Source organism: Pseudophryne corroboree, chromosome 11, assembly GCF_028390025.1.
Source record: "Pseudophryne corroboree isolate aPseCor3 chromosome 11, aPseCor3.hap2, whole genome shotgun sequence".
NCBI classification, from domain to species: Eukaryota; Metazoa; Chordata; class Amphibia; order Anura; family Myobatrachidae; genus Pseudophryne; species Pseudophryne corroboree.
Window position 1 is genome coordinate 225,111,545 of NC_086454.1, and position 21,544 is coordinate 225,133,088.

Sequence of the window (21,544 nt, forward strand, 5' to 3'; positions counted from 1 at the left end):
TGCGTGTGATGGGATTGATGGTGTCAACATTGGACATATTGGAGTATGCTCAGTTCCACTCGAGGCCTCTGCAGTATCTGAAACGCAGGCTATGGTCCTTACGGTGGAAGTAAGTAAGTAGGTTGGTAACCTGGTGGCTACAGACATCCCATCTGGACAAAGGGAGACCCTTTTGGATATCAGATTCGGAAATTCTGACCACAGATGCCAGTCTCCAGGCCTGGGGGGAGCAGTGTCAAGAAGGTTTTGTTTCCAGAGGCAATGGACCAAGGAAGAAGGCTGCTTGCCAATAAATATATGGCACGGATTCAGGCAAAGGACATCCTTCAGGGAAAACCAGTTCAGATCCGCTCGGTCTATGCGACGGCAGTAGCATACCTCAACCATCATGGAAGAACTCGCAGCCAAAAAGCTATGAAGGAGGTAAGTCACACAGTAAAGTGTGCAGAACTTCATCATCCAGCCTTGTCCGCAGTGTTTGTACTGGGAGTCCTAAACTGGGAAGCGGATTTACTCAGTAGACACGCCATTCAGGCAAACGAATGGGCTCTACACCCGGAGGTCTTCCAGACTCTAGTCGACAAGTGGGGGGTTGCCAGAGAGAGATTTCATGGCGTCCCATCAGAACTACAAACTTCTCGCATACGGGACAAGAACAAAGGATCCCAGAGCGATCTTTCTGGATGCCCTGTCGGTGAGATGGGACTTTTATCTGGCTTATGTGTTTCCTCCAATCACCTTATTACCCAGGGAGGTGAGAAAGATAAAGTAAGGAAAGGGTGCTGTGATGCTAATAGCTCTGGCTTGGCCCAGAATACATTGTTACACAGATCTGCAGAGAATGTTGATGGATCCTCCATTCCTGCTCCCTCAACGTCCAGATCTACTGATGTAGTGTCCTTGTTATCACAGACATCTGGATTGACTGTCTTTGACAGCGTTGCTCTTGAGACCTCTATCCTGAAGTCAAGAGGATTCTTACAACCGGTAATTCAAACAATGCTCAGAGCAAGGAAACCTTCCTCAGCTCGAATTTATCACCGAATATGGCAAACCTGTATTCATTGGTGCAGTGAACGGAAAATGGACCCTAGGTCTTTCACAGTTTCCAGGGTCTTCGCATTCCTTCATTCAGAAATGGATAAAGGTTTTAAGGTGGCTTCCTTGAAAGTGCAAGTGTCAGCATTGACTGTATAGTTCTAAAAGAAAATTGCCAACTTGCAGGATGTGCATACTTTTTCCAGGGAATGCTGCACATTCAACCTCCTTAAGTTTAGTCCTAAAGGCCCTTCAAGTTTCCCCATGTGAACCACTTAATAAAGTGGATCTTAAATGGTTGACAGCTAAAGTTCTTTCTACTGGCCATAGCGTCGGCTAGAAGTGTGTCAGATTTAGGGGCATTGTTCTGTCGTCCTCCATTTCTGATTTTTTTTTTTTTTTATCCAGATAGAGCGGTTCTCAGAACTAAATCTGGGTATCTTCCCAAGGTATTGTGTAAATTTCACCTTTAAAGAAAAAAATTGTAGTCCCGGCTTTCCAGGTACCGGGCCTTTCTGCTGTAGATGCATCGCTGGACGTCGTCTGTGCCTTAAGGATCTACGTGGATCATACCAGTGCCATCAGAAAGACAGATTCTCTCTTCATTCTCTATGGATTTCACAAGAGAGTCTGGCCTGCTGATAAGCAGACACTGGCGAGGTGGCTTCGGATGACTATTTCTGAAGCATATCCCTGTTCCGGCTGATGTCTCTGCTCACTCTACTCGTAAGGTAGGTCCATCATGGGCAGCACAATGTGGTGCTTCAGCAGAACAGATATGTAAGGCAGCCACATGGTCTTCCATTAACACATTCATTAGACATTAGGCCGTGGATACCTTTGCCACTCAGGACGCTGAATTCAGGCTAAGGATTCTCCTGTCCAATCAGGAGCGTCCCCACCACTAAATTGCTTTGGGAAATCCCAATGTTATCCTGTGGATAACCTGTGGACCCTGCCAGAGAAATATACTTTATGGTAAGAACTTACCGTTGATAACTGTATTTCTTCTAAGTCCATAGGATCCACAGATGCACATGATTTGAGGATTCTTTTACTCACTAACCTCTTCCTTCTTGTACGGAAGGGTGTGCATGTGTGTTCTTCTCGCCTGATTAGGGCGCTCTATGATGCTCCTGACTTAAGTATTATGAATACAACGGATTTGTCTGAGCCAGGAGGCGGGGATATATGGACGGGTCCATTGCATGCTGGGAGGCTGAAAAGCTTTGACCGATTGGTGCAAATCCGCTATTGCTTCATCATATCCCTATTTTATCCTGTAGACTTAAGAGATATACCGTTATTAACGGTAAGTTCTTACCATAACGTATATTTTATAGTTGCTCTAGTTACAGCGGAGTTGGACAAAATGGGTCCCCGTCAAAAGGCATGTTTTGCTTAGTTTGCAGAGCTGGCCGTATCATTGACATTTAAAATGGTAGAAAACATGGGGTGGAAACTCTTTAAATCATAACTATTACTTTAGCAGTCCCGTAGCAAAGGACCATACTTGTTTGTTGGAAGTACAAATTCCTTTGTCAAACCATCATAAGCTTCTGCTTGTTTATGTAGCTTCTGCTTCCAAGAATTAATGGAAGACTATTGAAATTCAATACCATCTCCTAAACCTAGGTGTATATACTATCCATTAACAGGCCAATCAGCTGATATTGCCCTATAATTGGATAGTGTTTATGTGGGAGTGTTTGAAGCTGATAAACTGCTTCAAAAGCTTCTGCAATGCTCAGATGAGGGGAAAGACACAGCATGTTCTACACACTCTATAACGTTCCCATCGTCCCTATCCAAATATACAGAAGTGTGGAAAGTGCACACTGATATTCACTCAACTGGATTGCCAGCACCCATCGGGTAGTGTGTATCTAACTTACGGGTGCTACAAAATCCAAACTTATTCTCAATAAGAATACCACAGTTGTAATAAAGATAATTATAAACCGTAATAAAATTATGTATGAAACACTAATAAATAAAACAGTTTATACATCTAACTAGGCATTGTAGCTGTGGTTTTAGTGCGTCTTTTTCCGGTTTATTCGTATTGTTGATCCAGTTCTTGCCAAGTCCTCACATTTTCTTATTTATTCTCCTCCGCTGCCTCCTCCTGTTTTCTATTTTTTTTTTCTTCCTATATTTAATGTTTTGTCCCCCCCCCCCCCCCCATTAACTGTATCGTTAGGTGTATTATGCTAGAGTTTAAAATTTAAATTGTGGGTCTATTATTATAATACTAATAGCCTCAAATAGCTGTGATCTTTTCAGTGCTCTGCAGACTACAATCCCATTGGTAACCAAACTTGTGGTTACCATTTTTTTACCATCACATACTCTCCTTCCAACTTGCATCTTCTCCCTTCCTTTTTTTTATTTCTCTCCCTATTAGATAATCATCATTTCCTCAGGTAAAATAAACAAATTATAACCATTGGCAAAATAATCACAAGGAAAATGGAGTTGATGATTTCATTGGATGAGTAAACACTACAAGCAGACACATGAAACGTGTGCTTAGCTTGCAAGTAAAACCCTCAACCCCCCCCTCCTGCTTCTCTTTTGTAAGCATGGTTCTGTATATGTTCAGTTTATAAGGATGAGCACAGTATTTTCTATATAATGTATGCATTTCCTTAGAACAGTAACAGATTGTTGTCTAACCTTATCTTTAACGATATTGGCTGTTGATTTGTTCTAATGGCAGATTCCATTTTCAGAATTACGGCTACTCATTTCTTTATTTTTATTTATTTTCAGGTTTCAGTTGTGTGAGCGTTCAGAATGGATGACAAGCGGATTTGGGAACACATTGGCTGTAGCTTTGTACAACATTATTACCGGCTGTTTGACAGTGATAGGCTACAATTAAAAGCAATTTATGTGAGTATCTGGTATTACTTTGATTTAAAGGTAGGGGGGTGGGGGATGGGGGGGCGGGCGGGGGCTCCGGATCCATAACAATGCATGCTAATATTGAGGATGTTGTCCATATTGGCCTGCATGTTTAAACGAGCTGGCACCAGTGATGAACGAGCGCGGGGCCGCGCATCGTTCATCGCTGGTGCCTACACACTGAAAGATATGAACGGTATCTCGTTCATTAATGAACGAGATCGTTCTTATCTTTCACAGGTATTGACCAGTGTGTAGGACTCTTTAGTTTGCAACCCAGCTAAACTTGTTCTTTAGCTACAGGGGCACTGTATGGCTGGCTCTATTATACTCTGTGCTTTTAACCTATATCCCGGTGTGTGTGTGTGTGTGTTCTTTCACATTTACTATGTCAAAGGAGTGTGTATCATGCACAGCAGAGTGTTTATCGTAATCTGAGGGATCACTGCAGTGTACTCAGGATAGTACAGATTCTCAGGCTAGTGGATCTGAACTAGTATGGTTAGATTCATTAAAAGGGATGATTTCAAATATTTCGATAAATTATCCCAAAATGAGAAGGAGACACAATACTTAAGACAATCTATTAATGACCTCATGAATAGAGATTCAGTGGTCATTCCAGCGTCTCAGACCCCTGCCATTTGTCCACAGAAGCATACTCTGGCCCAAATCATGCAGGTTGCTGATGATGATGATGTGTCAGACCCAGAGGAGGGTGAGGTGGACTCGGGAGGGGGGGATGCAGCTTTGTCACAGGGTATACAGGCCCTGATAGAAGCCATTAGAGATGTCCTGCACATTCCTGATAAGGAGTCAGAGGACGAGGAGGAATCTTATTTTAATGTGAAAAAGAAATCCTCCGCTACTTTCTCTACATTTAAGGAATTAAATTCCCTATTTGAAGCAACTTGGGTAAATCCTGACAAGAAGTATCAGGTCCCAATACGGTTACTCACATCTTTCCCATTTCCTCAGGATAATAGGAAAAAATGCGTAAACCCACCGATAGTTGATGCATCGGTTTCTAGGCTGCCACGTATGATAGTTTTACCTGTTCCTGGGGCAGCTTCCTTGAAGGATGCTGCAGACCACAAGATTGAGACCACTCTCAAATCTCTGTGCACAGCTGCGGGGGTGGCCCAGAGACCCACTATAGCTTGTGCATGGATCTCTAGGGCCATTGCAAAATGGTCAGGTAATTCCTTATCCAGGGGGGAGATAATTTTACTCCTACAGCATATACAGGAGTCTGGTAACTTTATGGTGGAGGCCTTAAAGGAAATTGGTTTACTCAATGCACACACCACTGCCATGGCAGTGTCAGCACGCTGGAGCTTGTGGCTACGCCAGTGGACTGCGGATTCCAGGAAAGGCGTGGAAAGCTTACCTTTCATAGGTGAACCCCTTTTTGGAGATTAACTGGATACGTGGATATCCAAGGCTACAGCGGGTAAGTCTACGTACCTTCCTTCCGCAGCTCCTCCTGCTAGAAAATCCTACACTGCTCCAACTCTGCAGTCCTTTTGGACAGCGAAGTTTAAAATCAAACCCAAATGTTCTTCTACGGCCTTCAAAGGCAATAGAGGTAAACCCAGAAAATCAGCAACTGCAGGTTCACAGGAACAGACCCCCGGTTCTGCTTCCTCTAAGCCTTCAGCATGACTGTGGACCGCACTGCCTGAAAGACAGGCAGGTGGGAGCCCGTTTAAGATTCTTCAGTCATATATGGGAAACGTCATGCCAGGGTCCCTGGGTCAAAGATCTTATAGCCCAGGGACTGGAGTTTCAGGAACTCCTACCTCACAGATTCTTCAAATGAGGCTTACAGGCTTCTAAAGAGGCAAGTATGACTTCACAGGAAGCAATTAAAAAACTGGTACAGACTCAGGTCATTGTTCCACTTCAGCTGCAAAACCAGGGTTATTATTCCAACCTGTTTGTAGTACCGAAACCGGACGGTTTGTTAAGGCACATTTTAAATCCCAAGTCGTTGAACCCGTACTTACGGGTGTTCAAGTTCAATATGGAGTCTTTCAGAGCGGTGATCTCAGGTCTGGAGGAGGGGGAATTCTTGGTGTCTCTAGATATCAAGGATGCGTACCTTCATATTCCGATTTGGCCGCCTCATCAGGCTTATCTCAGGTTTGCCTTGCAGAACTGCCACTACCAGTTCCAGTCCCTGCAATTTGGCCTCTCTATGTCACCGAGGGTGTTCATCAAGGTAATGGCAGAGATAATGATTCTCCTCCGCAAACAAGGAGTGAACATAATGCCATACCTGGACGATCTGCTGATAAAGGCACCATCCAGGGAGAGGTTGTTAGACAACATTGCCCCCTCAACCCGACTACTCCAGGATCACGGGTGGTTTCTGAACCTGCCAAAATCTTATCTGGAACCAACACAGGCCCTTATTCCGAGTTGATCGCACGTCGCAACTTTTTGCTGCTCGTGCAATCAACTTGACGCCGCCTATGGGGGAGTGTGTTTTAGCATAGCAGGGCTGCGATCGCTTGTGCAGCCCTGCTATGCTTAAAAGTTTCCTGCAAAACAAGACCAGGGTAAGAGTTACTTACCCTGTGCGACGAATCCAGCGACGAAGGTCCCGGGATTGACGTCCGACATCCGCCCTCCAAACGCCTGGGTCCGCCTGCGTTCGCCTCACCACGCCTTGAAAATGGTCAGTTGATGCCCGGCCTGTCAGTCTTCATGCCATTGCCACTGCGATTACAAAATTGAATTCTGCTAACCACAGACGCAAGCCTCAGATTGGGGATCAGTCACCCAAGGGGAACAGTTCCAAGGAAAATGGTCAAGTCGGGAAGCCATTTTTCCGATTAACATTCTGAAACTAAGGGCCATATACAACGCCCTTCTACAGGCATCACATCATCTTCAAGATCAAGCCATTCAAGTTCAGTCGACAATGTGACGGGACTAATATACGTAAACCGACAAGGCGGAATGAAGAGCAGAGCAGCAATGTCAGAAGGAACAAGGATTCTCCTCTGGGCAGAAAGACACGCTGTGGCGTTGTCCGCGATCTTCATTTTGGGAGTAGACAACTGGGAAGCAGGCTTCCTCCGCAGACACGTCCTCCACTCAGGAGAGTGGTGCCTTCACTCGGAGGTGTTCGTGTGCGTAACACGTTGGTGGGGAATTCCACAAATCAGATGGCCTCTCGTCTCAACAAGAAGCTCAAGCGGTATTGTTCCAGGTCGAGGGACCCACAAGCGGTGGCGGTGGATGCACTGGTGACTCCATGGGTCTACCAGATGGTGTATGTGTTTCTACCATCATTGATCCCAAAGATTCTCAAAAGAATAAAAAGGGAAAAGGTTCAAGCAATTCTCATTGCTCCGGACTGGCCAAAAAGGACCAGGTATGCGGATCTACTGGAGATGCTCCCAGAGGACCCGTGGCCTCTGCCTTGTTGCGTGGACCTTCTCCAACAGGGGCCATTCGTCTATCAAGACCTTACCACGGCTACATTTGACGGCATAGAGGTTGAGCGTCAAATTCTAGCCCAGAAAGCGATCCCGGATAGGGTTATTCCAACCCTGATACGAGCCAGAAAGGGGGTAACGTCCAAACATTACCATCATGTTTGGAAAAAATACGTCTCTTGGTGTGAGAATAGGAAGTTTCCTGCGGTGGAATTTCAACTAGGACGTTTTCACCTTTTTCTGCAGTCAGGTGTGGATGTGGGCCTACGCTTGGGCTCTATAAAAGTCCAGATTTCGGCCTTATCCATTTTCTTCCAGAAACAACTGGCTTCTCTCCCTGAGGTTCATTCATTTTTGAAGGGGTTCTGCACATCCCACCGCCCTTTGTGCCTCCAACGGCACCTTGGATCTCAATGTGGTGTTGTAGTTCCTCAGTCGGATTGGTTTGAGCCTTTACAGGACGTAGATGTCAAGTTTGTTACGTGGAATGCCGTCACACTGTTGGCATTTGCTTCTGCGAGGCGTGTGTCGTAGGTGGGGGTGTTGTCTCACAAGAGCCCCTATTTGATTTTTCATGAAGATAAGGCTGAACTCAGAACTCGTCAGCAATTTCTACCAAAGGTGGTGTCTGCGTTTCATATCAACCATCTTATTGTGGTTCCGGTGGATACCGACACCTCTGCTACTTCAAAGTCCTTGGATGTTGTGCAAGCTTTTAAGATCTATGTGAAGCGGACAGCTCGTCACAGAAAATCTGACTCGCTGTTTGTTCTCTATGATCCCAATACAATTGAGTGTCCTGCTTCAAAGCAGACCATTGCACGCTGGATCAGGCTTACTATCCAGCATGCTTATTCCACGGCAGGTTTGTCGTGTCCTAAATCTGTACTGGCCCACTCTACTAGGTCGGTGGGTTCTACCTGGGCGGTTGCCTGGGGTGTCTCTGCTTTACAGCTCTGCCGAGCAGCTTACTTGGTCAGGTTCGAACATGTTTGTAAAGTTCTACAAGTTTGATACTTTGGCCTCTGAGGACCTTCAGTTTGGTCATTCAGTTCTGCAGGAACCTCGGCACTCTCCCACCCAGTTTGGGAGCTTTGGTACATCCCCATGGTACTAATATGGACCCCAGTATCCTCTAGGACGTAAGATAAAATAGGATTTTAATTACCTAACGGTAAATCATTTTCTCGTAGTCCGTAGAAGATACTGGGCACCCGCCCAGTGCTTTGTTTCTTCCTGCACGGTTACTTGGTTAAGTATTGTTGGTTCAGCGGTTGCTGTTCCTGGTTTAAAGTTTGGTTAGCTTGGCTTTCCTCTAGTTTGTGTGTGCTGGTTCGGAATCTCACTACTATCCTTTTTACTCTTACGCCCTAGAGGATGCTGGGTACTCCATAAGGACCATGGGGTATAGACTGGCTCCACAGGAGACATGGGCACTTTAAGACCTTTAATGGGCGTGATCTTGCTCCTCCCTCTATGCCCCTTCTCCAGACAACAGTTAGATCCTGTGCCCAGATGAGACTGGTCACACACTAGGGGAGCTCTACCGAGTTTCTCTAGAAAATAGACTGTTAGGTTTTTTATGTTCAGGGAGTCTGCTGGCAACAGACTCCCTGCTTCGTGGGACTGAGGGGAGAGAAACAGACTCACTTTCCTGGACTGATGGGCTCTGCTTCTTAGGCTGCTGGACACCATTAGCTCCAGATGGTCTGAACACTGGTGTCGTCCAGCTGTTCGTTCCCGGAGCCGCGCCGCCGTCGTCCTCACAGAGCCGGAAGATAGAAGCCGGGTGAGTATAGGAAGAAAGAAGACTTCACAGGCGGCAGAAGACATCAGAGCTTCGGAAGGTACCGCGCAGCGTTCGCGCTGCGCGCCTTTGCTCCCGCACACACACTAGGCACTGCAAGGGTGCAGGGCGCAGGAGGGGGGGCGCCCTGGGCAGCAAGGAGTACCTCATAAAAACGACTCGCATGCTATATACACTGCATTACAGGGTATTTGAAACCCCTGCCAGTATAAATATTAGCGGGACCGAAGCCTGCCGTCGAGGGGGGCGGAGCTTTGTCCCTCAGCTCTAACCAGCACCATTTTCTCCACAGCTTGGCTGCAGAGACGCTGCTCCCGGACCCTGCCCTGATATCTGCAAGTAACAGGGTACAAAACAAGGGTGGGGGCACAATATTTGGTGCTGATTTGATATATATATTATATATATAAAACGCGCTGTACAGGTCTGGGGTATTGTTATATTTCAGACTGTGGCGGCGTTGGGTGTGAGCTGGCAAACTTCCTCTCTGTGTGTGTGTGTGGGGGTGTCAGTACGTGTGTGTCGACATGTCTGAGGCGGAAGGCTACTCGAGGGAGGAAGAGGAGCAAAATGTGATAGTGACTGCGTCGGCACCGCCGACTGCTGATTGGGTAGACATGTGGAATGTTTTGAATGCAAGTGTTGCTTTATTGCATAAAAGATTGGACAAAGCTGAGTCTCAGAACCAAGCATGGAGTCAATCCATGGATATTGCTGTCTCTCAGAACCCGTCAGGGTCCCAGAAACGTCCCTTTACCCAGATAGCAGACACTGACACAGACACGGATTCCGACTCCAGTGTCGACTATGATGAGGCTAGATTACACCCACGGGTGGCCAAGAGTATTCAGTACATGATTGTAGCAATAAGGGATGTATTACAGAGGACACAAGGGTCTGTATGTTTAAAGAGAAGAAACGTGAGGTAACGTTTCCCCCATCTCATGAACTGAACGCGCTATTTGAAAAGGCTTGGGAAACTCCAGACAAGAGGCTGCAGGTTCCCAAGAGAATTATTATGGCGAATCCTTTCCCCTCACAGGACAGGTTACGGTGGGAATCCTCTCCCTCGGTGGATAAAGCCTTGACGCGGTTATCCAAAAAAAGTGGCCCTACCGTCCCCGGCGACACTAAAGGATATTGCGGACCACAAGCAGGAAACCACTTTAAAATCCATTTATGCGACTACGGGAGCCCCCCTCAGACCGGCAGTTGCTTCGGCATGGGTGAGTAGCGCGATTGCAGCTTGGGCAGATAACTTGTCATCTGACATGGACACCCTCGACAGGGATACTGTTCTGTTAACTTTGGGTCACATCAAGGACGCAGCGTTATACCTAAGGGAGGCTGCGAGGGATATTGGCCTCTTGGGATCAAGGGCCAATGCCATGGCAATTTCAGCCAGGAGGTCGCTGTGGAGCCGTCAATGAACGGACTCCAAGAGACTTATGGAGGCTCTGCCTTACAAGGGTGAAGTTTTGTTTGGGGGTGGCCTCGCGGACCTGGTTTCCACAGCTACCGCGTGTAAGTCTTCTTTTTTGCCTTTTGTTCCCCCACAGCGAAAGAAAATGCCTCAGTACCAGATGCAGTCCTTTCGGTCTCATAAATTCAGAAAGGGGCGTGGATCGTCTTTCCTCGCCAGAGGTAGAGGAAAAGAACACCAGCTACGGCTAGTTCCCAGGAGCAAAATTCCTCTCGGGCTTCTGCCAAATCCACCGCATGACGTTGGGGCTCCCCTGCGGGAGTCCGCACCGGTGGGGGCACGTCTTCGGCTCTTCAGCCAGGTCTGGGTTCAGTCGGACCTGGATCCTTGGGTGCTAGGAATTGTGACCCAAGGGTACAAACTGGAGTTCGAAGACGTGCCTCCACACCGATTTTTCAAATCGCCTTACCAGCTTCTCTCCCAGAGAGAACAATAGTTTCAGCGGCAATACAAAAGCTGTGTCAACAGCAAGTGATTATCATGGTTCCCCGGTTACAACAGGGGAAGGGGTTTTATTCAACTCTTTTCGTGGTCCCGAAGCCGGACGGCTCGGTCAGACCGATTCTAAACCTAAAATCCCTAAACCTGTATTTGAGAAGATTCAAATTCATGATGGAATCTCTCCAGTCTGATCTCCAGTCTGGACGGGGGGGGGGGGGGGGGGGTTTATGGTCTCACTGGACATAAAGGATGCATACCTTCATGTCCCCATATACCCTCCACATCAGGCGTTCCTGAGATTCGCTGTACAGGATTGTCATTACCAATTTCAGACGTTGCCGTTTGGGCTTTCCATGGCCCCGAGGATTTTCACCAAGGTAATGGCAGAAATGATGGTGCTCCTGCGCAAGCAGGGGGTCACAATTATCCCGTACTTGGACGATCTCCTGATAAAAGCGAGATCAAGAGAACAATTACTGAAAAATGTGGAGCTTTCTCTGAGGGTGCTACAACAACACGGCTGGCTTCTAAATTTGCAGAAGTCGCAGTTGGTTCCGACAACTCGTCTGTCGTTTTTAGGCATGATTTTGGATACGGAAAGACAGAGCGTTTTTCTTCCAGTGGAAAAAGCTCAGGAAATCCAGACCATGGTCAGGGATCTGCTAACCCAAAAAGAGTATCGATTCATCGATGCGCTCGAGTGTTGGGAAAGATGGTGGCGGCCTACGAGGCCATTCCGTTTTGCAGGTTTCATGCAAGAGCTTTTCAGTGGGACCTACTGAACAAGTGGTCAGGGTCCCATCTCCAAATGCATCGGTTGATATGCCTGTCCCCCAGGGCCAGGATCTCTCTCCTGTGGTGGCTCCAGGGGGCTCACCTTCTAGAGGGTCGCAGGTTCGGAATTCAGGATTGGGTTCTCGTGACCACGGACGCGAGCCTCCGAGGATGGGGAGCGGTCACGCAGGGAATAAACTTTCAGGGAATATGGTCAAGCCAGGAGGCTTGTCTGCACATAAATTTGCTGGAATTAAGGGCCATATAAAACGGCCTGAGACAGGCGGAGCACCTTCTTCGCAACCTACCGGTACTGATCCAGTCAGACAACGTCACAGCTGTGGCGCATGTAAACCGACAAGGCGGAACAAGGAGCAGAGCAGCAATGGCAGAGACCACCAGGATTCTTCGCTGGGCGGAAAATCACGTGAGCGCTCTGTCAGCAGTATTCATTCCAGGAGTGGACAACTGGGAAGCAGACTTCCTCAGCAGACACAATCTCCATCCAGGAGAGTGGGGACTTCATCAAGAGGTCTTTGCAGAAGTGATAAGTTGATGGGGACTCCCTCAAATAGACATGATGGCGTCACGCCTCAACAAGAAGCTTCAGACGTATTGTTCAAGGTCAAGAGAATCTCAGGCGATAGCGGTGGTCGCGCTGGTATCAGGCGGTCTATGTGTTCCCTCCACTTTCGCTCATCTCGAAAATATTGAGAATAATAAGAACAACAAAGGTTGAGACGATAATCATTGTTCCAGATTGGCCTCGAAGGGCCTGGTATCCAGATCTTCAGGAAATGCTCACGGAAGATCCTTGGCCTCTTCCTCTCAGAGAGGACCTGTTACAGCAGGGGCCGTGTGTGTTCCAGGACTTACCACGATTACGTTTGACGGCATGGCGGTTGAACGCCAGATCCTAGCTAGGAAAGGTATTCCAGGGGAAGTCATCCCTACTCTACTTAAAGCTAGGAAGGAGGTAACGGCGAAGCACTATCACCGTATCTGGAGGAAGTATGTGTCTTGGTGTGAATCCAAGAATGCTCCTACGGAGGATTTCCAGCTGGGTCGTTTTCTCCATTTTTTACAGACAGGAGTGGATATGGGCCTGATGTTAGGCTCCATTAAGGTGCAGATTTCGGCATTATCAATATTCTTTCAGAAGGAATTGGCTTCTCTTCCAGAAGTGCAGACTTTTGTGAAGGGAGTACTGTACATCCAACCTCCTTTTGTGCCCCTAGTGGCACCGTGGGACCTTAACGTGGTGTTACAGTTCCTTAAATCACATTGGTTTGAACCTCTTCAGTCTGTTGACTTGAAATTTCTCACTTGGAAAGTGGTCATGTTATTGGCCTTGGCTTCGGCAAGGCGGGTATCAGAATTGGCGGCCTTGTCTCACAAGAGCCCCTATCTGATTTTCCATGTAGATATAGCGGAAACCGGTGGCTACGGATGTCTTGGAGGATTCCAAGTCCCTTGATGTGGTAAGGGCTTTAAAAATCTATGTAGCCAGAACGGCTCGTATTAGAAAAACAGAGGCACTGTTTGTCCTGTATGCGGCCAACAAGATTGGCACGCCTGCTTCCAAGCAGACTATTGCACGCTGGATCTGTAACACGATTCAGCAGGCTCATTCTACGGCTGGATTGCCGTTACCAAAATCGGTTAAGGCCCATTCCACTAGGAAGGTGGGCTCATCTTGGGCGGCTGCCCGAGGCGTCTCGGCATTACAGCTTTGCCGAGCAGCTACTTGGTCGGGGTCAAACACTTTTGCAAAGTTCTACAAGTTTGATACCCTGGCTGATGAGGACCTCATGTTTGCTCAATCTGCGCTGCCGAGTCATCCGCACTCTCCCTCCCGGTTTGGAGTTTTGGTATAAACCCCATGGTCCTTACGGAGTCCCCAGCATCCTCTAGGACGTAAGAGAAAATAAGATTTTAAACCTACCGGTAAATCTTTTTCTCCTAGTCCGTATAGGATGCTGGGCGCCCGTCCCAGTGCGGACTGAAATCTGCAATAATTGTACATAGTTATTGATAAGGTACACACAGGTTGTGTTGCTGCTTTCTGTTGTTCATACTGTTAACTGGTTTACTTATATACCATGTTGTACGGTGTTTTTTGTGGTGTGAGCTGGTATGTGTCCCACCCTTGATTAACAAAATCCTTTTCCTCGAAATGTCCGTCTCCTCTGGGCACAGTCCCTATAACTGGAGTCTGGAGGAGGGGCATAGAGGGAGGAGCCAGTTCACGCCCATTAAAGGTCTTAAAGTGCCCATGTCTCCTGCGGAGCCCGTCTATACCCCATGGTCCTTACGTAGTCCCCAGCCTCCTCTACGGACTAGGAGAAAAAGATTTACCAGTAGGTTTAAAATCTTATTATTTCCTTCTCTCAAAGTATGTCCGTCTCCTCGGGCACCGCTTCCTAGACTGATTCTGGTAGGAGGGGCATAGAGGGAGGAGCCAGCCCACACTAACAAATTCTTAAAGTGCCCATGGCTCCTAGTGGACCCGTCTATACGCCATGGTACTAATATGGATCCCCAGTATCCTCTACGGACTACGAGAAAAGGATTTACCGGTAGGTTATTAAAATCCTATTTTTATTTTTTCATTATATCCACTTATGCGGAATTTTTATAGGATGGAGATTTAAGTCTGGTTATGATTGAATTACTTTTCCAATTTAGATTGAGTATGCATATCGCCGTAGGGATTGTCTTAAAGTGCCGTTTGGACGCCGAAAGTGCTGAGTTTATACACACTTATTTTCTTGCACTTCAGGAGACTGCAAGAAAAAAATGACTCCTCGGCTGCCGTCGGGCATCATCTAGTAGCGGCTTTGAAAAAAAAAATTGAATCGTCCCCATAAAGTGATGAAAATAAAGTAGCTGAAAATATGCTGCACGGTAAACCTTTTTTATGGCACAAAGAGAGATTAAAAATTCTCCTTTTCACAATGCCTTTTAAAGATATTATTGAGGAATGAAAGCACCCAGGCGGACCACGATTTTAATGCATCCGTTATAGGCATGTCCCTCCTAATATACATCTATTGCCGGACTTTCTTAAAAAAAGAACTACTACACTTCCTCTGAAAGATGCTGAGAGGTGGCATGTCTAGATTTGTTGAAGTGGTTCCATAGTGACTTCACATGATATTTGGAGCCAATCTGAAGCCTGCAAACATACAAACATACAAAGATACAACCTATCCCTGCAAACTGTGGCAGTGGCCTTAAGAAAAATATCCAAGATGGTGTGAAAAGAATTGTGCTTCTGAAGAAAGTTCAGGAAAGGCGAAGAGCCATCTAATTCATTTGTGCAGCTTCTATGGACTCTTATGGGCCATACACCGATTCGCCGCCGAGCTGCCTGACGGCGGATACGGCTGACAGGCGACCCGGCGGCGGAGGTAGGTGACGGGGGGAGTAAAGTTTCTTCACTCCCCCCGTCACCCGGCTCCATAGCACTGCATGCTAATATGGACAATCTAGTCCATATTGGCCTGCATGCATAAGCGACGGGGCAAAAACTATTAACAAACGCGGGGCCGCGCATCATTAAATGTTGGTGCCTACACACTGCGCGATATGAACGAGTTCTCGTTCATTATTGAACGAGAACGTTCATATCGTTCATTTTATCTGCCAGTGTGTAGGGCCCTTTAGGCTTTCTGCTCGAGCTATGGTATCTGCTGTGGTGTTCTTCTGAGCTTTTAAGCTTTGTACATGGGTAGCATAAGATACCAAGAGTAGGATTTTATTGTAGTAATTTCAGCTGTATAGTAGCAAATGAAATCCCAAGGATCTTCCACGTTTTCTTTGTGTTTAAGAGATTCATTCTTCTGGTGACTTAATTATGGAATCACCAGGTCATCAGAAGAAATAGCCTTAGCGACTACAGCTGCATGTGTATTGGCAACAGCCATGAGAATTTACCGGTTATACGAGATATGTATTTTCTTCATCAGATTTCCATGGAGCGAGTCTTGCTGTCTCATCCAAAGACTCAACAAGAGTCCTCTAACTTCTCTAACTTGATTAGCCTAGCATTGTCCATAAACTAAAGACTGATTATTCGGGTCCCAGATCATCAAATAAACACAGGCTTCTATTCCAGTACTTTCCAGTATTTTCAATATGAAAAAAAAAAAATGTAGATGTTCTACTATATTTTTATTATTATTATGCTTTATATGGCGCAACAAGGGATCCGCAGCACCCAATTACAGAGTAAATTAAAATGATCAAAACAGGAAAATAGTGACTTAAAATGGAAGACAATATAGGACAGGTACAGGGTAAATAAACATAGCTCTTCTAAAGATTGGGACTCCCAGCGCAAACCCTAGGACAAAATAGTGAGTGTTAAAGTAGGTTTAAAAACAGCAAGTTCAAAAGGCTGGCTATACAATTTACAATTGCTAGGGTGTGAGCTGGCAAATTCCCTCTGTCTCTCTCTGACGGGCTTTACTGTGGGTCTGTCCCCTATAAGCCCAGTGTGTCTGTGGATGTATTTTTACATGTATGTCGGCATGTCTAAGGCTGAGTGCTCTTCACAGGAGGAGGCTGTACTAGAGACACAAAAGGCGGTGGGGGTGACCATGTCGGCATTGCCGACTCCTGATTGGGTAAATGTGTTGAATGATTTGAATGCTAATGTAGCTCGTATTAGTAAGAGATTAGACAAGTCTGAGTCTCAGACCCAGGTATGGAAGAAATCTGTGAAAGAGATGTTATTACAAGTTCAGGTCCCCTCTGGGTCACAGAAACATATGTTTACCCAGTTGCCTGACACTGATACCGACACGGACACTGATTCCAGTGTCTACTATAGTGATTCCAGATTAGATCCGAAATTGGCAAAGAGCATTCAGTACATGATTGTGGCTATTAAAGAGGTATTGCATATTACTGAGGAACCTGCTGTTCCAGATACAAGGGTCTGTATGTATAAGGAGAAGAAACCTGAGATAACGTTTCCTCCCTCTCATGAACTGAACACGCTATTTGAAAAAGTCTGGGAAAGTCCTGACAAAAAGTTTGATTCCCAAAAGAATTACGGTAGCTTATCCGTTTCCCTCGGCAGATAGGGAAAAGTGTGAGTCACCCCCCCACCGTGGACAAGGCCCTGTCACGTTTGTCTAAAAAGACGGCTATCCCGTCACCTGACGCGGCGGCCCTTAAGGATCCTGCGGATCGTAAACAAACTATGTTAAAGTCCATTTATGCGACCACAGGTACGCTACTTAGACCTGTCATTGCGTCTGCAGTGCTATAGAAAAGTGGGCAGACAACTTGTCTTCTGAAATAGATACCCTAGATAGGGATAGCGTCCTCTTGACGCTGGGTTATATCAAGGATGCTGCAGCATACCTTAAGGAAGCTGTGAGAGATATTTGTCTTTTGGGATCAAAGGCCAATGCCATGGCAGTCTCAGCTAGACGAGCGTTGTGGATTCACCAATGGAATGCTGATGCTGATTCCAAGAAAAGTATGGAATCTCTACCATATAAAGGTAAGGCCTTATCTGTGACGGCCTTGATGATTTGGTATCTACAGCTACCGCGGGTAAGTCATCTTTTCTCTAACGTCCTAAGTGGATGCTGGGACTCCGTAAGGACCATGGGGAATAGCGGCTCCGCAGGAGATTGGGCACAACTAAGAAAGCTTTAGGACTAACTGGTGTGCACTGGCTCCTCCCACTATGACCCTCCTCCAGACCTCCGTTAGAATCTTGTGCCCGGCTGAGCTGGATGCACATTAGGGGCTCTCCTGAGCTCCTAGAGAGAAAGTATATTTTAGGTTTTTTATTTTACAGTGAGATCTGCTGGCAACAGACTCACTGCAGCGAGGGACTAAGGGGAGAAGAAGCGAACCTACCTAACTGGTGGTAGCTTGGGCTTCTTAGGCTACTGGACACCATTAGCTCCAGAGGGATAGACCGCATGGAACCGGCCATTGATGTTCGGTCCCGGAGCCGCGCCGCCGGCCCCCTTACAGAGCCAGAAGCAAGAAGTGATCCGGAAAATCGGCGGCAGAAGACTCCTGTCTTCAACAAGGTAGCGCACAGCACTGCAGCTGTGCGCCATTGCTCCTCTTGCACACCTCACACTGCGGTCACTGATGGGTGCAGGGCGCTGGGGGGGGTGCCCTGAGCAGCAATATAAACACCTTGCCTGGCAAAATCATCACAATATATAGCCCCAGAGGCTATATATGTGATAAATACCCCTGCCAGAATCCATAAAAAAGCGGGAGAAAAGTCCGCCGAAAAAGGGGCGGCGCTATCTCCCTCAGCACACTGGCGCCATTTCTCCCTCACAGCTCCGCTGGAAGGAAGCTCCCTGGCTCTCCCCTGCAGTCTACACTACAGAAGGGTAAAAAAGAGGGGGGCACTAAATTTAGGCGCAATATACATATATAGCAGCTATAAGGGGATATAATTTAGTTAATCCCTGTATTATATAGCGCTCTGGTGTGTGCTGGCATACTCTCTCTCTGTCTCCCCAAAGGGCTTTGTGGGGTCCTGTCTCCTGTCAGAGCATTCCCTGTGTGTGTGCGGTGTGTCGGTACGGCTGTGTCGACATGTTTGATGTGGAGGCGGAGCAGATGCCTATAAATGTGTTGTCACCCCCTGCGGGGCAGACACCTGAGTGGATGGACTTGTGGAAGGAATTACGTGAAAGTGTCGACTCCTTACATAAAAAATCTGACGACATGCCAAATGCGGGACAGCCGACTTCTCAGCTCGTGCCTGCCCAGACGTCTCAAAGGCCATCAGGGGCTCTAAAACGCCCGCTACCTCAGGTGGCAGACACAGATGTCGACACGGATACTGATACCAGTGTCGACGACGAAGAGACTAATGTAATGTCCAATAGGGCCACTCGTTATATGATTGAGGCAATGAAAAATGTTTTACACATTTCTGATGTGACCCCAGGTACCACAAAAAAGGGTATTATGTTTGGAGAGAAAAAACTCCCAGTAGTTTTTCCCCCTTCTGAAGAATTAAATGAAGTGTGTGAAGTAGCGTGGGCTTGCCCAGATAAAAAATTGGTAATTTCTAAAAAGTTACTAATGGCGTACCCTTTCCCGCCAGAGGATAGGTCACGTTGGGAAACACCCCCTAAGGTGGATAAAGCGCTTACACGCTTATCAAAAAAGGTGGCACTACCGTCTCCGGATACGGCCGCCCTAAAGGAACCTGCTGATAGCCTTCAGGAGAGCCTCCTGCTTTCTATATATACACACACTGGTATTATACTGAGACCAGCTATTGCTTCAGCATGGATGTGCAGTGCTGCAGCTGCGTGGTCAGATTCCCTGTCAGAAAACATTGACACCCTAGACAGGGACACTATATTGCTAAACATAGAGCATATTAAAGACGCTGTCTTTTACATGAGAGATGCACAGAGGGATATTTGCCGGCTGGCATCAAAAATAAGTGCACTGTCCATTTCTGCCAGGAGAGGGTTATGGACTCGGCAGTGGACAGGTGATGCAGATTCTAAAAGGCACATGGAAGTTTTGCCTTATAAGGGTGAGGAGTTGTTTGGGGATGGTCTTTCAGACCTAGTGTCCACAGCAACGGCTGGGAAGTCAGCATTTTTACCACATGTCCCCTCACAACCAAAGAAAGCACCGTATTATCAGGTACAGTCCTTTCGTCCCCAAAAGAGCAGGCGGGGTAGAGGCGCGTCCTTTCTGCCCAGAGGCAGAGGTAGGGGAAAAAAGCTGCAGCATACAGCCAGTTCCCAGGAACAAAAGTCCTCCCCCGCTTCTTCTTCTAAGTCCGCCGCATGATGCTGGGGCTCAACAGGCTGAGCCAGGTACGGTGGGGGCCCGTCTCAAAAACTTCAGCAATCAGTGGGCTCGCTCACAAGTAGATCCCTGGATCCTTCAAGTGGTATCTCAGGGGTACAGGCTGGAATTCGAGACATTTCCCCCCTGCCGTTTCCTCAAATCTGCCTTGCCAACAACTCCCTCAGGCAGGGAGGCTGTGATAGAGGCAATTCACAAGCTGTATTCCCAGCAGGTGATAGTCGAGGTGCCCCTACTTCAACAAAGACGGGGTTACTATTCCACAATGTTTGTGGTACCGAAACCGGACGGTTCGGTGAGACCCATTTTAAATTTGAAATCCTTGAACACATATATAAAAAAATTCAAGTTCAAGATGGCATCGCTCAGGGCGGTTATTGCAAGCCTGAAAGAGGGGGATTACATGGTATCACTGGACATCAAGGATGCTTACCTGCATGTCCCCATTTACCATCCTCACCAGGAGTACCTCAGATTTGTGGTACAGGATTGTCATTACCAATTCCAGACTTTGCCGTTCGGCCTGTCCACGGCACCGAGGGTATTTACCAAGGTAAAGGCCGAAATGATGATACTCCTTCGAAAAAAGGGAGTTTTAATTACACAGCTGGTTCCTGCGACACGTCTACTGTTCCTGGGGATGATTCTGGACACAGTCCAGAAAAAAGTGTTTCTCCCAGAGGAAAAAGCCAAGGAGCTGTCATCTCTAGTCAGAGGCCTGCTGAAACCAAAACAGGTGTCGTGCATCACTGCACGCGAGTCCTGGGAAAGATGGTAGCTTCCTACGAAGCAATTCCATTCGGCAGGTTCCATGCCAGAACCTTTCAGTTGGACCAATGGTCCATATCGCATCTTCAAATGCATCGGTTGATAACCTTGTCTCCAAGGACCAGGGTGTCTCTGCTGTGGTGGCTGCAGAGTGCTCATCTCAAAGAGGGCCGCAGATTCGGCATACAGGACTGGGTCCTGGTGACCACGGATGCCAGCCTTCGAGGCTGGGGGGCAGTCACACAGGGAAGAAACTTCCAAGGACTTTGGTCAAGTCAGGAGACTTCCCTACACATAAATGTTCTGGAACTGAGGGCCATTTACAATGCCCTAAGTCAGGCAAAACCCCTGCTTCAAAACCAGCCGGTTCTGATCCAGTCAGACAACATCATGGCAGTCGCCCATGTAAACCGACAGGGCGGCACAAGAAGCAGGACGGCGATGGCAGAAGCCACAAGGATTCTCCGATGGGCGGAAAGTCACGTGTTAGCACTGTCAGCAGTGTTCATTCCGGGAGTGGACAACTGGGAAGCAGACTTTCTCAGCAGGCACGACCTCCACCCGGGAGAGTGGGGACTTCATCCAGAAGTCTTCCAACTGATTGTAAACCGTTGGGAAAGGCCACAGGTGGACATGATGGCGTCCCGCCTAAACAAAAAGCTAGAAAAATATTGCGCCAGGTCAAGGGACCCTCAGGCGATAGCTGTGGACGCTCTAGTGACACCGTGGGTGTACCGGTCGGTTTGTGTTTTCCCCCCTTTTCCTCTCATACCCAAGGTACTGAGGATAATAAGGAAAAGAGGAGTAAGAACTATACTCATTGTTCCGGATTGGCCAAGAAGAGCTTGGTACCCGGAATTTCAAGAATTGATCTCAGAGGACCCATGGCCTCTGCCGCTCAGACAGGACCTGCTGCTGCAGGGGCCCTGTCTGTTCCAAGACTTACTGCGGCTGCGTTTGACGGCATGGCGGTTGAACACCGGATCCTAAAAGAAAAGGGTATTCCGGAGGAAGTCATTCCTACGCTCATTAAAGCTAGAAAAG

The 21,544-nt window shown here is 47.3% G+C and overlaps 1 protein-coding gene across 2 annotated transcripts in view; it reads left to right on the plus strand.

Moving 5' to 3' along the window:
- NUTF2 (nuclear transport factor 2) overlaps positions 1-21,544 on the plus strand; it is a 175,576-nt gene that overhangs the window by 56,238 nt on the left and 97,794 nt on the right. For both annotated transcript variants that reach the window (XM_063945282.1, XM_063945281.1), the window contains exon 2: positions 3,814-3,936. In XM_063945282.1, coding sequence (XP_063801352.1) covers positions 3,838-3,936 — 99 coding nt within the window. In that variant the 5' untranslated portion in view covers positions 3,814-3,837. The remainder of the gene's footprint in view (positions 1-3,813; positions 3,937-21,544) is intronic.